Consider the following 13069-nt stretch of genomic DNA (forward strand, 5'->3'; position numbering starts at 1 on the left):
CTCGCCCGGGTAGTGAAAGAGGTCAGAAAGGGCTTCCCCCTCTTGCCCAATAAATAATCAGTCTGAAGAAGGGTCTCGACCCGAAACGTCACCCATTCCTTCTCTCCTGAGATGCTGCCTGACCTGCTGAGTTACTCCAGCATTTTGTGAATAAATACCTTCGATTTGTACCAGCATCTGCAGTTATCTTCTTATCCAATAAATAATCCGACCCGATATCTCTCGATTCCCTTTTCTCCAGAGATGCTGCCTGACCCCACTGAGTTACTCCAGCATTTTGTGTCTATCTCCGATTACCCAGTTTACTCCTCCTCACTGTAAACTGGGGATACACTGCAAATGCTGATGGACGCTGGACTATTCAGAGGTGGGATTTATCGGGCAAGAGGAAGCACTCTGTTCTTGGCTAACCACCAGGCTTGGTAGAAGTGAGACACAGAGAAGGTGCTGGAGTAACTAACTAGTCCTTGAACAGGGATCATGATATGGCGCAGCGCACGTTTAAAATAAGGCTGGGATTTAACGTTAGCTCGCTGTTGTTACATGCACTGTAGCAGTAACTGGCTGGTTGTGTGTTTCTGCCGAGCGTTCCGTTGTAACACTGTCTGGGGGACTTTGCTCGGTACATACATACAGACAGACGGTGGAGGCCGTGGGTTATTTGGAGAGCTATGCGTTGGCTAACGTTCAGCCTGACGGCGGTGTCCAGGTCGCTACCTGCTCTCCTCTCCGTCCACCCCAGGACTCTGGTTCGCACGCCGCCTTCAAAAATGGTAGGTACCGCAATAAAGCCGCATGTACCGAGGCGAGGGGCTGAGACCGGGAAGTGGAGCCTAACGCTGCGGGACTAAAAACGAGCAAGGCAGGGCCTCAAATGCACACACCACTCACTGCAGGTGGACTTTTGGAAAGAAACGTCCATGCAGAAAGCTTCAAAGCACCAAAATAAAAACCCCACAACCTTTACAGCAGCGGCCTCTTCCGTGTAGCCTTGTTTTAACAAGCAGTTCGGGCTATTTAGAGCCACATTGCATCCAGCTGGCGTTAAAGGGACGCTGTCTTTATGGCTGACTAATATTTTGAGTTGCAGAATGAGAGAGAGTTCAGGGTATATGCCGAGTTTGATGGTCGTTCTGCACCTCGCCAGTTGATCGAGGCCACAGCAACTGCAATTCATTTCAGTGTTTTGATGTTTAAAAGAAAACACTCGACCGCTTTCCCCAGTTTAGGGTGATTGCGTGTTTGCAATGAAGGCATTGTCAACCGGGGTTGCTCTTTATAATGAACTGAAGAGCGGATATCTTATTTGTACCTTGAGCAAAATCAAGGACTAGTCCCACCTGTTCGCATTTGGCTCATATCCCTCTCAACCTTTCCTATCCATGTACCTGTCTAAATATTCTGAGGGCCAGCACAGACTCGCTGGACTGAATGGCCTCTTTCTTTGTCGTAAGCAAGCAATAGCGAGTTTGACTCGTCTGAAGAAGAGTCTTGAACTGAAACATCACCCATTCCTTCTCTCCAGAGATGCTGCCTGACCCGCTGAGTCACTCTAGCACTTTGTGACGATCTTCAGTTTAAATCAGTATCTGCAGTTCCTTCCTACACAATAGTAAGTTTATGGTTAACAGTGTTGCTTGGTACATCAAGTGCTTTGATTTATAAAACTAGTCTTTGCTCAAAGACAGAGAGCAGATAGCTGCCATATCAGTCACTATCTTTGCACTAACATACAGACATAGGAAGTAGCTAAACAATTTCACCAGAATTTTATGTAACCAGAGCCAATGACACAAAAATAAACTTTTTATTGCTATAAAATAAACTATTTTATATATCTCTCGTTTCTCTTTCCCTTGACTCAGTCTGAAGAAGGGTCTCAACCCGAAACATTACCTCCTTTTCTCCAGAGATGCTGCCTGAGTCCAGCTTTTTGTGCCTACCTTCGGTTTAATCCAGCATCTACAGTTCCTTCCTTCACATAAACTATTCTATCTTTGTGGTATCCGTAAGACCAAAACAGACCATTTTAGTTCTTGCATTAAGGACACTTGAAGACTCTTTCAATAACTCTGTTGGACAAAGTGATGCGCAATATTGCGTAGCACACTGACTTGCCTCCCACTAGTTGCTAGCCAGCATCCTCTGCTGGAAATGGGTGTGTATTGATGTTGGATAAAACATGGATAGACCTGCACCTGCCAAGCTAAGCAGTAACCCGCAATGTCACCCATCCCTTCTCTCCAGAGATGCTGCCTGCCCCGCTGAGCTACTCCAGCATTTTGTGTCTATCTTCGGTGTAAACCACCATCTGCAGTTCCTTCCTACACAGTAAAACAGTAGTGGTCATTAAGGCACGCTATCCTGAATTTCTTCAGTACAAGGATGATAGTGGTCATCTCAAATCAGTTGGGAATCTCAGATGGGTGTAGGGAGCGGTCAAAGATGTCCCTGAATATTCCTGTCAGCTGGCCCATGCAGGTCCTGAGGATATAACCGCCACTGCACCCATACCGGTCGTTTTCCGCGAGTTCGCTCTGACGAAGGTCGACCTGAATAGCAGTGTAGGTACATAGCTCCCTGAAAGTGACATCACAGGTAGATAGGGTGGTCAAGAAGGCTCTTGGTACACTGGCCGGTCAGGGTATTGAGTATAGAAGTTAGGCTGTTACATGTTACAGTTGTACAAGACTTTGGTGAAGCTACATTTGGAGTACTGTGTTCAGTTTTGGTCGCCCTGCTATAGGATAGACAATGTTAAGCTGGAAAGGGTGCAGAGAAGATTCATGACAATGTTGCCAGGACCCGTGGCCCTGAGCTATAGGGAAAGGTTGAGCAGGCTAAGACTTTATTCCTTAGTGTGCAGGAGGATGAGGGGGCCATCTTATAGAAGTGTATAAGATCATGAGGGAATAGATAGGGTAAATGCATTCAGTCTTCTACACAGAGTAGGGAAATCAAGAAGCAGAGGACAAGTTTAAGGTGGGAGGAGAAAGATTTAAAAGGAACCTGAGGGGCAACCTTTTCACACAAAGGGTGGTGGATATATGAAACAAACTGCCAGAGAAGGAAGTTGAGGCAGGTACGATCACAACATTTAAAAGACATTTGGACTGGCACACGGATAGGAAAGGCTTAGAAGGATATGGACCAAACTTGGGTATGGGGGGATGAGTGGTGATGAAGCATGTTAAAGTCATAGTGTCACAGTCATAGAGGGGGGGCTCGTGTTGTTGACCTCCCCGTGGTGAGCCCTGTCAACTGACCTCGTCAGGCGATCGACAACAAACAGAGACAGCAGAAGCAGAAGCAGCTTCATAACTTCTGCTGCCTCAAACACAAGAAGAAGTCATAGAGGGTGGGAACAGGCCCTTCGCCCCAACTTGCCCCCTCCGACCAACATGTCCCATCTACACTGGTCCCATCTGCCTGTGTTTGACCCACATCCCTCTAATCCATGTATCTGTTTAAATGTTTCTTAAACGTTGCGATAGTACCTGCCTGTTGGTCGGTATGGGCAAGATGGGCCAAAGGGCCTGTATCCATGCTGTGTGACTGCTCCTTGGTGTTTCCATACTGCCTAACTGCCCATGAAATCTTATGGCTGTTTCTGTTGATCATTCCCTTATAATTACTGAGAAAATATAATGAGGATGTCCGGGCTAGTAAAGTCTGCTAATTTGCCAATTTCTCAGCACAGTGTTTCCTACCTCAATTGCATTGTGGAATTCCGCTCGCTTGGAGCAAAGTGTAAACTTATAGGTCATCATCTGTGAGTCAGTCTGAAGAAGGGTCTCGACCCGAAATGTCACCCATTCCTTCTCTCCCGAGATGCTGCCTGACCTGCTGAGTTACTCCAGCATTTTGTGAATAAATACCTTCGATTTGTACCAGCATCTGCAGTTATTTTCTTATATCATCCTCTGTGTGTTTGGATCATTGACACTTGATAATGGCAGCTGTCCATGAATGCCCTTGGGGTGTTGTCAGTTGACAAAGGGGCTGCATTAGGGATTAGCAAGGATTAAATGAATGCTTTACATGAACATCAAAGAGAAACCTGTGGTTTTAAATTGTTACATAGGCAAGCATTTGCATAAAAAGCAACGTTTTCATTTGCTTTCACTTTAGAGTCATCAAGTGCCACTGTGGCGCAGCGGTAGAGTTGCTGCCTCAGAGAGCCCGAGACCCGGGTTTGATCTTGACAATGGGTGCTGTCTGTACGGAGTTTGTACGTTCTCCATGTGACCGCGTGGGTTTTCTCCAGATGCTCCTGTTTCCTCCCACATTCTACATATGTACAGGTTTGTAGGTTAATTAGCTTCGGTAAAATTGTAAATTATCCCTAGTGTGTAGGATAGTGCTAGTGTTCAGGACATTGCTGGTCGGCGGGGACTTGGTGGGCCGTAGGGCTTGTTTCTGCACTGGATCTCTAAAATAAAGTCTAAAGTTGTACAACATGGAAACAAGACCCTTCGATCCAACTTGTCTATGCTGACATAATCTAGTTCCATTTACTCTGAAGAAGGGTGCCGATCCACAACGTCACCCATCCATGTTCTCCAGAGATACTGCCTGACCTGTTGAATTACTCTAGCATTTTGTGTCTTCTTTTGTTCCATTTAACTGTGTAGGACCAATGCTTCTTTAAACCGTTCCAATACACGTACCTGGTCGAAATGTATTTTTAAACATTGTAATTGCCTATCCCACTTCCTTTGGCAGCTTGGTCCACATACCCACCATCTTCTATGGGACAGATTTGTTTACATAAGCATTCTGAATTCCCTCCCTTTTTAAATTATTTATTTAAAAACATTATTTATTAAATAATAATCCGAAATTCAATGATACACAAATACGGAGTCGTAACAAGATCAAGACTGCCATTGGCAGTTTACAATCAAACATTTATCGGATTAAAATATTGTCAATGTTATCTACAATACACTCGACCCCGCCCCCCCCCCATCCGCGGTGATCAGCGTTCACGGAAGGCCTCCAGAGTCCCCGTGGACACCGCCTGCTCCCTCTCCAGGGTCACGCGCGCACGGACATAGGCCTGGACATTGGGCAGACAGTCGACTCGGGCAGAACCCTCGACTGCCCGCTGCCCGGACCTGCGAATGCCCATCTCGGCTAGGCCCAGGAGCAAACCGACAGGGAGGCTCCCCCCACCTCCCTCCCGACCCTCCCCCCCGACCCTCCCCCCCCCCCCCTCCGTACCGGGTGACCGAAGATCAGGAGCGTGGGGCTAAAGTGCAGCCAAAACATGAGGAGCAGCCCCTTCAGATAGTCGCACAGCGGCTGCAACCTCTCACACTCCATGTACACATGGAACACGGTCTCTTCCTTGCTGCAGAAGTCTGTAGTCCATCCTGGGTGTTGTGATGGCCTATAACTACAGGCTCATGATTCCACTCATAAGTATGTCATGACATTTTAGTTCAAGGGCAGGCCATTTTAAAAAAAAGAGAGATTTTACCAGTGACTCTGCAGAAATCTTTTATTTCAAGTCTATTTGACGATTTCATAATCGTAAAGATGTCATCCAGGTTTTATAGATTTGAAGATTTTTTTTCCACCTCTAAACTTGAAGCGGTTGAATTCTGCTATGAAATCATCATTTGCCATCTTGTGGTGAATTTAAGAAATTGTAAGAAAGGCTTTTGCTGCTGAAACATTTTTAAATTAATCAAGCTGTCGATGACATATGGTGCAAACAAAATTTGTAACTTTGACTGTTAAAAGTAGTAATGCACAAATTACCTTGTTTTCCTGGTGGAATGTGGACTACCTGAAACATTTTATTAGATTGTACTTTGTTCTTTTTGGGCAATTTCTCTCTCCACCCTTGCAAACCACTTTCCCTTCTCCAGCCCCACACTCCAAAAGACTGGTGTACATCGTCTCCCAAGGGCAGCAAGGTGGTGCAGAGGTAGAGTTGCTACTTTACAGCGCCAGAGACCCGGGTTTGATCCTGACCACGGGTGCAGTCTGTACAGAGTTTGTGAATTCTCCCCTTGACCGCGTGGGTTTTCTCCAGGATCTCCGGTTTCCTCCCACACTCCAAAGACTTACAGGTTTGTAGGTCAATTGACTTGGTTAAATTGTCCCTCGTGTGTGTAGGATAGTGTTAGTGCAGGATCACTGGCCGGCGCGGACTTGGTGGGCCGAAGGGCCTGTTTCCGCGCTGTACCTCTAAACTCAATTAAAGTTTGTTCCTGTGGCGGTCCCTGGGTATCAGGCCACTCCTAGGGTCAGCCCCCTCGGCACTTGACGGACAGGCTATGGGGTTTATACCCAGGCCGTTTGGGGGAGTGGTTCATCCCTGCGGTGGACTTCGTTGTGAGTGGAGGCTCACAACCAAGTACAGTTGTACAAGACTTTGGTGAAGCTACATTTGGAGTACTGTGTTCAGTTTTGGTCGCCCTGCTATAGGATAGACAATGTTAAGCTGGAAAGGGTGCAGAGAAGATTCATGACAATGTTGCCAGGACCCGTGGCCCTGAGCTATAGGGAAAGGTTGAGCAGGCTAAGACTTTATTCCTTAGTGTGCAGGAGGATGAGGGGGCCATCTTATAGAAGTGTATAAGATCATGAGGGAATAGATAGGGTAAATGCATTCAGTCTTCTACACAGAGTAGGGAAATCAAGAAGCAGAGGACAAGTTTAAGGTGGGAGGAGAAAGATTTAAAAGGAACCTGAGGGGCAACCTTTTCACACAAAGGGTGGTGGATATATGAAACAAACTGCCAGAGAAGGAAGTTGAGGCAGGTACGATCACAACATTTAAAAGACATTTGGACTGGCACACGGATAGGAAAGGCTTAGAAGGATATGGACCAAACTTGGGTATGGGGGGATGAGTGGTGATGAAGCATGTTAAAGTCATAGTGTCACAGTCATAGAGGGGGGGGCTCGTGTTGTTGACCTCCCCGTGGTGAGCCCTGTCAACTGACCTCGTCAGGCGATCGACAACAAACAGAGACAGCAGAAGCAGAAGCAGCTTCATAACTTCTGCTGCCTCAAACACAAGAAGAAGTCATAGAGGGTGGGAACAGGCCCTTCGCCCCAACTTGCCCCCTCCGACCAACATGTCCCATCTACACTGGTCCCATCTGCCTGTGTTTGACCCACATCCCTCTAATCCATGTATCTGTTTAAATGTTTCTTAAACGTTGCGATAGTACCTGCCTGTTGGTCGGTATGGGCAAGATGGGCCAAAGGGCCTGTATCCATGCTGTGTGACTGCTCCTTGGTGTTTCCATACTGCCTAACTGCCCATGAAATCTTATGGCTGTTTCTGTTGATCATTCCCTTATAATTACTGAGAAAATATAATGAGGATGTCCGGGCTAGTAAAGTCTGCTAATTTGCCAATTTCTCAGCACAGTGTTTCCTACCTCAATTGCATTGTGGAATTCCGCTCGCTTGGAGCAAAGTGTAAACTTATAGGTCATCATCTGTGAGTCAGTCTGAAGAAGGGTCTCGACCCGAAATGTCACCCATTCCTTCTCTCCCGAGATGCTGCCTGACCTGCTGAGTTACTCCAGCATTTTGTGAATAAATACCTTCGATTTGTACCAGCATCTGCAGTTATTTTCTTATATCATCCTCTGTGTGTTTGGATCATTGACACTTGATAATGGCAGCTGTCCATGAATGCCCTTGGGGTGTTGTCAGTTGACAAAGGGGCTGCATTAGGGATTAGCAAGGATTAAATGAATGCTTTACATGAACATCAAAGAGAAACCTGTGGTTTTAAATTGTTACATAGGCAAGCATTTGCATAAAAAGCAACGTTTTCATTTGCTTTCACTTTAGAGTCATCAAGTGCCACTGTGGCGCAGCGGTAGAGTTGCTGCCTCAGAGAGCCCGAGACCCGGGTTTGATCTTGACAATGGGTGCTGTCTGTACGGAGTTTGTACGTTCTCCATGTGACCGCGTGGGTTTTCTCCAGATGCTCCTGTTTCCTCCCACATTCTACATATGTACAGGTTTGTAGGTTAATTAGCTTCGGTAAAATTGTAAATTATCCCTAGTGTGTAGGATAGTGCTAGTGTTCAGGACATTGCTGGTCGGCGGGGACTTGGTGGGCCGTAGGGCTTGTTTCTGCACTGGATCTCTAAAATAAAGTCTAAAGTTGTACAACATGGAAACAAGACCCTTCGATCCAACTTGTCTATGCTGACATAATCTAGTTCCATTTACTCTGAAGAAGGGTGCCGATCCACAACGTCACCCATCCATGTTCTCCAGAGATACTGCCTGACCTGTTGAATTACTCTAGCATTTTGTGTCTTCTTTTGTTCCATTTAACTGTGTAGGACCAATGCTTCTTTAAACCGTTCCAATACACGTACCTGGTCGAAATGTATTTTTAAACATTGTAATTGCCTATCCCACTTCCTTTGGCAGCTTGGTCCACATACCCACCATCTTCTATGGGACAGATTTGTTTACATAAGCATTCTGAATTCCCTCCCTTTTTAAATTATTTATTTAAAAACATTATTTATTAAATAATAATCCGAAATTCAATGATACACAAATACGGAGTCGTAACAAGATCAAGACTGCCATTGGCAGTTTACAATCAAACATTTATCAGCCGTGCAACCGAAACATTCTCGTCCACCGTCACGCCTCGCACCGCAAACTGTGCCTCTGCCTGCTGAAACCAGATATCAGGCTCTTCGGTCCACAAGGTCGGAAGTTTCAGCGCGACGGCATCGAGGTCGGCAGGACCAGGTTGTGCGTCGTTGCGGTTCATCACAACGCGTGATGAACGTTGGGGTCACCAATGTATTGGCCTGGCCGAGGCCAGAAAAAGCCTGGGCGGATACATGGCAGATGCAGTTTAATGTAGATAAGTGTGAGGTTATTCACTTTGGAAGTAAGAATAGAAAGGCAGATTATTATCTGAATGGTGTCAAGTTAGGAAGAGGGGATGTTCAATGAGATCTGGGTGTCCTAGTGCATCAGTCACTGAAAGGAAGCATACAGGTACAGCAGGAAGTGAAGAAAGCCAATGGAATGTTGGCCTTCATAACAAGAGGAGTTGAGTATAGGAGCAAAGAGGCCCTTCTACAGTTGTACCGGGCCCTGGAGTACTGTGTGCAGTTTTGGTCTCCAAATTTGAGGAAGGATATTCTTGCTATTGAGGGCGTGCAGCGTAGGTTCACTAGGTTGATTCCCGGAATGGCGGGACTGTCGTATGTTGAAAGGTTGGAGCAATTAGGCTTGTATACACTGGAATTTAGAAGGATGAGGTGGGATCTTATTGAAACATATAAGATAATTAGGGGATTGGACACATTAGAGGCAGGAAACATGTTCCCAATGTTGGGGGAGTCCAGAACAAGGGGCCACAGTTTAAGAATAAGGGGTAGGCCATTTAGAACGGAGATGAGGAAGAACTTTTTCAGTCAGAGAGTGGTGAAGGTGTGGAATTCTCTGCCTCAGAAGGCAGTGGAGGCCAGTTCATTGGATGCTTTCAAGAGAGAGCTGGATAGAGCTCTGAAGGATAGCAGAGTGAGGGGGTATGGGGAGAAGGCAGGAACGGGGTACTGATTGAGAGTGATCAGCCATGATCGCATTGAATGGCGGTGCTGGCTCGAAGGGCTGAATGGCCTACTCCTGCACCTATTGTCTATTGTCTATTGTCTATTGTCTAAGAAAGAAAACAGTTTAGTTTAGAGATACAGCGGGGAAACAGGCCCTTCGGCCCACCAAGTCCATGCTGACCAGTGTTCCCCATATACTAACACTATCCCACACACACACTAGGGACAATTTACAATTATACTGAATCCAATTAACCTACAAATCTGCATGTCTTTGGGATGTGGGAAGAAACCGGAGCACCCGGATAAGACCCACGCGGTCACAGGGAGAACGTACAAACAGGATCAAACCTGTGTCTCTAGAACGGCATGGTGGCGCAACGATAGAGTTGCTCAACAGTGCCAGAGACCCTGGTTCGATCCTAACCACGGGTGCTGTCTGTACAGAGTTTGTACGTTCTCCCCGTGACCTGCGTGGGTTTTCCCCGGGTGCTCCGGTTTCCTCCCACACTCCAAAGACGTACAGGTGTGTAGTTTAATTGGCTTCAGTTAAAATTGTCCCTAGTGTGTGTAAGATAGTGTTAGTGTGCGGGGATCGCTGGTCGGCACAGACTTGTAGGGCCGAAGGGCCTGCTTCCGTGCTGTATCTCTACACTAACCTAAATTAAACTAGAAGATAGACACAAGAAGCTGGAGTAACTCAGCGGGTCAGACAGCATCTCTGAAGGAAAGGAATAGGTGGCGTTTTGGATCGAGACCCTTCTTCATTAAACTATTCTGCACTGCTGGGTTGCTTGCTTGTCCTAGTTTACCTCTCAATTTTATTGCAGATAAATATTTGTGTTAGTTTTAGTTGAGCCTATTATTTTCACGTGTACAGAGGTACTGTTCATGTACAAATGACCTGTTGCTGAACTTGTCAATGCACTCTTCCTAACGCGGTCGCCATCTTGTGCTCTTGTGTTCTAGGCTTCACAGAGCCATTGGTTAACCCCAGAAGAAAGAGAGCAACTTCTACTGGAACTAAAAGTCGCCGGATGGGAAGATGTTAAGGACAGAGATGCACTTTTTAAAGAATTTTCATTCAAGAATTTTAACCAGGTAAAGGGTGCAGCGGTAGCGTTGCTGCCTCACAATACCAGAGACCCGGGTTCGATCCTGACTAGGGGTGCTGTCTGTATGGAGTTTGTAGATTCTCCCCGTGACCTGCGTGATGTTTAGAAACATAGAAACAGAAAAATAGGTGCAGGATTAGGCCATTCGGCCCGTCGAGCCGAATTCTCTGAGATCTCTGGTTTCCTCCCACACTCCAAAGACGTACAGATTTGTAGGTTAATTTGCTTGGCATAAATGTAAATTGTCCCTAGTGTGTTGATGTGCAGGGATTGCTGGTCGTTGCGGACTCGGTGGGCCGAAGGGCCTGTTTCCATGCTGTATCTCTAAACAAATCCAAACTAATCGCAGAATAATTACCATGGCTACACATGGATTGTTTCACCATCATTAAGTAGTCATTAAACTGGGCTTCTTTTAAAAAAGAAGCCAAACGCACAACTTGCGGAGTGGAGCGTTAAATAGTAGTTGGCATAAAACAAATATACTTTTGTGTTACATTGATGTGGGGCTGAAATTAATCCTGATAATTTCATTGAAAAAAAGAGTGGAAACAAATTGGAATTATCTTATTTTCTGGTCTCTTGGTCTGTGTAACTCTGCTGACCACAGGCTAAAGGATACTTTATCCTTTGACTAAAAATAGTCAAACAGCGCCTTTGCAAGGTACACCCTCTGAAAGCATTTCAGAAAGACATGTACAACTCTGTCTACGATGCTTACAAAGGTCTTTTTTAAAATTTGAGTATAGTTTAGTTTATTGTCACGTGTACCGAGGTACAGCGGAAAGCTTTTGTTTTCGTGCTAACCAGTCAGCGGAGAGACAATACATGATTACAATCATCCGTAGTCAGGATCGAACCCGGGTCTCTGGTGCTGTAAGGCAGTAGCTCTACCCCCTACGCCACCGTGCCGCACTTAATGGAAAAGCACTACAGAGTGTGGAGAGAGTCAAAGAGATCTGGACATTCTGAAGAGAGACACAAAATGCTGGAGTAACTCAGCGGGTCAGGCGGTATCTCTGGAGAAAAGGAATAGGTGACATTTTGGGTCGGAACCCTGCTTCTGAAGAAGTTTCAGTTTAGTTTGAGTTGAGTTTATTGTCACATGTACCGAGGTACAACAAAAAGCTTTTGTTGCTTGCTAGCCAGTCAGTGGAAAGACAATACACGATTGCAATTGGGCCATCCTCAGTGTATAGATAAATAATGAAGGGAATAACGTGAACAATGTGCAGTGCAAAGTAAAGTCCGATCAAAAATAGTCCAAGAGTCTCCAATGTGGTAGATAGTCTCCAATGAGGTCTTGCAGTTACTGCAAGGTTATTACAAGACAGGAATCTGCTCTTTGGATCCACTTCAGCTTTCTGTATCCCAAAGTCTAGTGGCAAAAGATAAATGTTTGCAGAGGGCGTGATTTGACCTGAGGGGTCGGGACAATGCTGGAGAAAGGAACTGCAGTTGCTGGTTTACACTGAAGATAGATACACGGTGCTGGAGTAACTCAACTGGTCAGGCAGCATCTCTGGAGAAAAGGAATAGGTGTTGTTTCGGATCGAGACCCTTCTTCGGACTGAGAGTCACAGGAAAGGGAAACTAGAGATAAGAAGAGGTACCTAGAACAAATGAATGAAAGGTATGCAAAAGGACAAATCAAAGCCAGCAACGGTGATCAAGGAAAGGTGGAGCCCACACTGGTCCATTGTTGGCTGTGGAGAAGGTGATAACGAGTGAAACGGTGAAACTAAGCAGGATGACAGTGAAACTAGTAGAACAATTAGGGTGGGGGAAGGATGGAGAGGGGTGCATTGCATTGCATTGCAGTATAGTTACTAAACAAGCGCAATAGCTGGCTAGCAGTCACATTCAGAGCATTTTATATTTTATATTCTGGGGATCACGAGAGTACACTGAAAGCAAAGAAATGAAACGATCAGATGTGATCTGTCAAAGATAAGATATTGTGTATTTTATGAAGTCAAATTCAATTCAATTTTTAACATTGATGCAAGAGATTAAATAGAATGGAAATTAAATCTAAATAAAAAGTATATATTTTTAACTTTCTGCACAAAATTTCTTTAGGAGGAGGAATTTCTTTAGTCAGAGGGTGGTGAATCTGTGGAATTCATTGCCACAGATGGCTGTGGAGGCCAAGTCAATGATATTTTTAAGGTAAAGATTGACAGATTCTTGATTAGCATGGGTGACAAGGGTTATGGGGAGAAGGTAGAAGAATGGGGTTGAGAGGGTGAGATAGATTAGCCAGAATTGAATGGCAGAGTAGACTCGATGGGTCGAATGGCCCAATTCTGCTCCTAGAACTCATGAACTTATTACTTTACTTTGCATTAAAGCAGTATACCAGCTAGTGATGAGACCATGTAA

General features: G+C 45.5%; 1 protein-coding gene across 1 annotated transcript in view; it reads left to right on the forward strand.

The window, feature by feature from the left end:
* The first annotated feature begins 335 nt into the window (after positions 1 to 335).
* LOC144599819 (pterin-4-alpha-carbinolamine dehydratase 2-like) overlaps positions 336 to 13069 on the forward strand; it is a 47305-nt gene continuing 34571 nt past the window's right edge. The window contains exons 1-2 of the mRNA XM_078411069.1: positions 336 to 773; positions 10539 to 10670. Of these exons, the coding sequence (XP_078267195.1) occupies positions 672 to 773; positions 10539 to 10670 (234 nt within the window). The 5' untranslated portion in view covers positions 336 to 671. The remainder of the gene's footprint in view (positions 774 to 10538; positions 10671 to 13069) is intronic.

This window comes from Rhinoraja longicauda, chromosome 14 (genome assembly GCF_053455715.1).
Source record: "Rhinoraja longicauda isolate Sanriku21f chromosome 14, sRhiLon1.1, whole genome shotgun sequence".
NCBI classification, from domain to species: Eukaryota; Metazoa; Chordata; class Chondrichthyes; order Rajiformes; family Arhynchobatidae; genus Rhinoraja; species Rhinoraja longicauda.